Source organism: Cyprinodon variegatus, unplaced genomic scaffold, assembly GCF_000732505.1.
Source record: "Cyprinodon variegatus isolate N-32 unplaced genomic scaffold, C_variegatus-1.0 Scaffold538, whole genome shotgun sequence".
NCBI classification, from domain to species: domain Eukaryota; kingdom Metazoa; phylum Chordata; class Actinopteri; order Cyprinodontiformes; family Cyprinodontidae; genus Cyprinodon; species Cyprinodon variegatus.
Window position 1 is genome coordinate 227,774 of NW_015150991.1, and position 2,284 is coordinate 230,057.

Below are 2,284 nucleotides of genomic sequence, written 5' to 3' on the forward strand. Positions count from 1 at the left end.
CTCTTTTACCTCCTCAATCCAAGAACTTAAAAAAAAAAAAATGACTTATCGAGATTTCAATTTTTTTCCAGTCCTTCAATTTCCTTCCTAATCTTTCTGATTTCAGGCTGCACTGGAAAACTAACCTAAAAATAAGTAAAATTTCTTAAATTAAGCGTATTTACCATTAATTAAATTTCCCCCTCAATTCAAGAAAAAAATACAATTATTTTAAGAAAAAATAACTTACTTAGACTTCAAGTTTTTGCAGTGTGCATTCACTTTGCCGCTCGGGGGCTGCAGTCAAATTTGAATTTGACCATGCTGGGCAAGAAGACTCACACAACAGTGGGATTCACATGTGCTTTGTTCAGCGCAGCAATAAAATGTCATTAGAAATAATACCAGATCAAGCACTGCATTCAGTGTGAACACCCATTTGCTTTTCAAAGAAACTTAGGGGGCTAGTCATAGAACGATTTACAGGTGGAGGTGGGGATTTCGAGCAGTGTTCTATTATAACCGATACTGACGCCTCTTTCCCACTAAAAGTTGCAGGTTAACACAGGATTTTCAAACATGGGTCGACCCACTAACAATCGGAATTTGGCTCCCTTCCCATTGGCGAAAAAAGCTGGGTTTAACCCCTCGCTGGCAAGCTGCATGGCTTCTGTCCCCCCGTGGCTGCGTGTCTGGTGAAACCATCACACTTGGTTAGTGTTGATGATGTCACCAGTGCGAAAGAAATCAGGAAAGTAAACAATGTAAGGAAGCCAGGGCGTAGTCAGTGTCCTTTAGGGTTTTGCTTCTGATCTGTCTGAATCCCTCTCACCAGTGCTGCACCATGTTTATCAAATGTAAACAGAGTTATTTGGGCTTGTTAGATGTGTGTTGATGTTCGTACGTTGCGATTAATGGTGTCATGTAAATTAGCGAGTCAACCCGGTTCTGGTTTCCCACAGCATGCCGATCAGAGCGAGGTGATTTTAATGTGGGTCGCTTACTAAGTTGTTTGACCTGGATAGACACGAGTCAGTGAGCTGTTCCCACTGCTACTAAAAGAAGATGTTCCCTGGTTTAAAGAAGTTTTTCTGCCAGTGGGTGAGGGGTATGAAACTGTCACAGCAGTGGTTATATTAAGTGGTTTATGGGTAAAAGTTCTAGTCATTGTGAAGCAGGGCTTATCTTAATGGAAATATCATTACTTTTTTTTCTTTTACAAATGATTACAGTTGGGGTTAGAGTCTTTACTATATCAAACCTCCCATTAATATAATTCCTGGGGTCCATGTCGTGGTAGAATATAAGGTGTTTCTCCAGCCCTAAAGTTGACTGCTTCTACTGAAACCAATATATTAATTTTTCTCAGTCCCACTAGTTTTGATTTTTACCTATAAACCAACTGGGTTTAGAACTGGCTCTCCTCCAGGATCTCCTCCATGGTCTCCCCTTGGGTCATCTCTCCATCGCTACTGGAGAGACTCTTCCTGGTGAGAAAGTCAAGCCCTGGTGATTCAAAGCCCTCGAGTCCATGGCCTCTAATCTGTCCCCGTCCAAGAGGGCCAACTCCTCCTTGCACAGCCACCTGAAGGAGATGTGGGCGAGCCATCAAAGTGGTGTTTCTGCCGTAAGAATCAAACTGTCGAGAGCGCTTTCTGTGCTGCCGTCGAGTACATTTCCAAAGGTTCTTGAGATTTGTGCCACGAAAACAGGTGTGGACCTTGAAGTGATTCGTGAACAAAAACAGTTGCCAGCGCTTTTTCAGCTCAGCTTGGACCTACAGGGTAAGAAAAAACAAACATGATTTCTTTATTATTCTCACTATGTAAAGAACAATTTTTGTTTAAAAATCCTTATCCTTATCTACTGTATAAATTGTACAAATAAGCAACAGTTCTGAAATCGCTCTAAAATTGGCAGGTCCTTGCAAAGTTTCAACGATGAACTGAAAGTTTTTGTTGTATACTGGAACTTTTTAAAGTCATGTTGCATACATGTTGTTGGACAGATTACATTATTGCAGAGAAAAATAACAGAAAATACGTGGATTATTTTATGTGGCTCTATTAAACTAAAAGCTCTAATGCTTTGACAAACTGATTTTATTTAGAATTGAAACTTTCTGCTTTTATAAAAAACAAGGGATACACTGCAAAAACAATCTAGTGTATTTACCATTCATTTGAGTAGGTAAATGAGATGATCATCCAATGGAATTAGTATTCTTAGTCCTAAAATAAGATAATGAGATAAATGCACCTGAAATAAGACAATGCAATTGTGTTTTCTTATTTTAAATGTAAAT

General features: G+C 39.4%; 1 protein-coding gene across 1 annotated transcript in view; it reads right to left on the reverse strand.

Annotated features, from left to right (window-relative positions):
- Positions 1–261: 261 nt before the first annotated feature.
- glp2r (glucagon-like peptide 2 receptor) overlaps positions 262–2,284 on the reverse strand; it is a 17,321-nt gene continuing 15,298 nt past the window's right edge. The window contains exon 13 of the mRNA XM_015391370.1: positions 262–1,756. Within this exon, the coding sequence (XP_015246856.1) occupies positions 1,388–1,756 (369 nt within the window). The 3' untranslated portion in view covers positions 262–1,387. The remainder of the gene's footprint in view (positions 1,757–2,284) is intronic.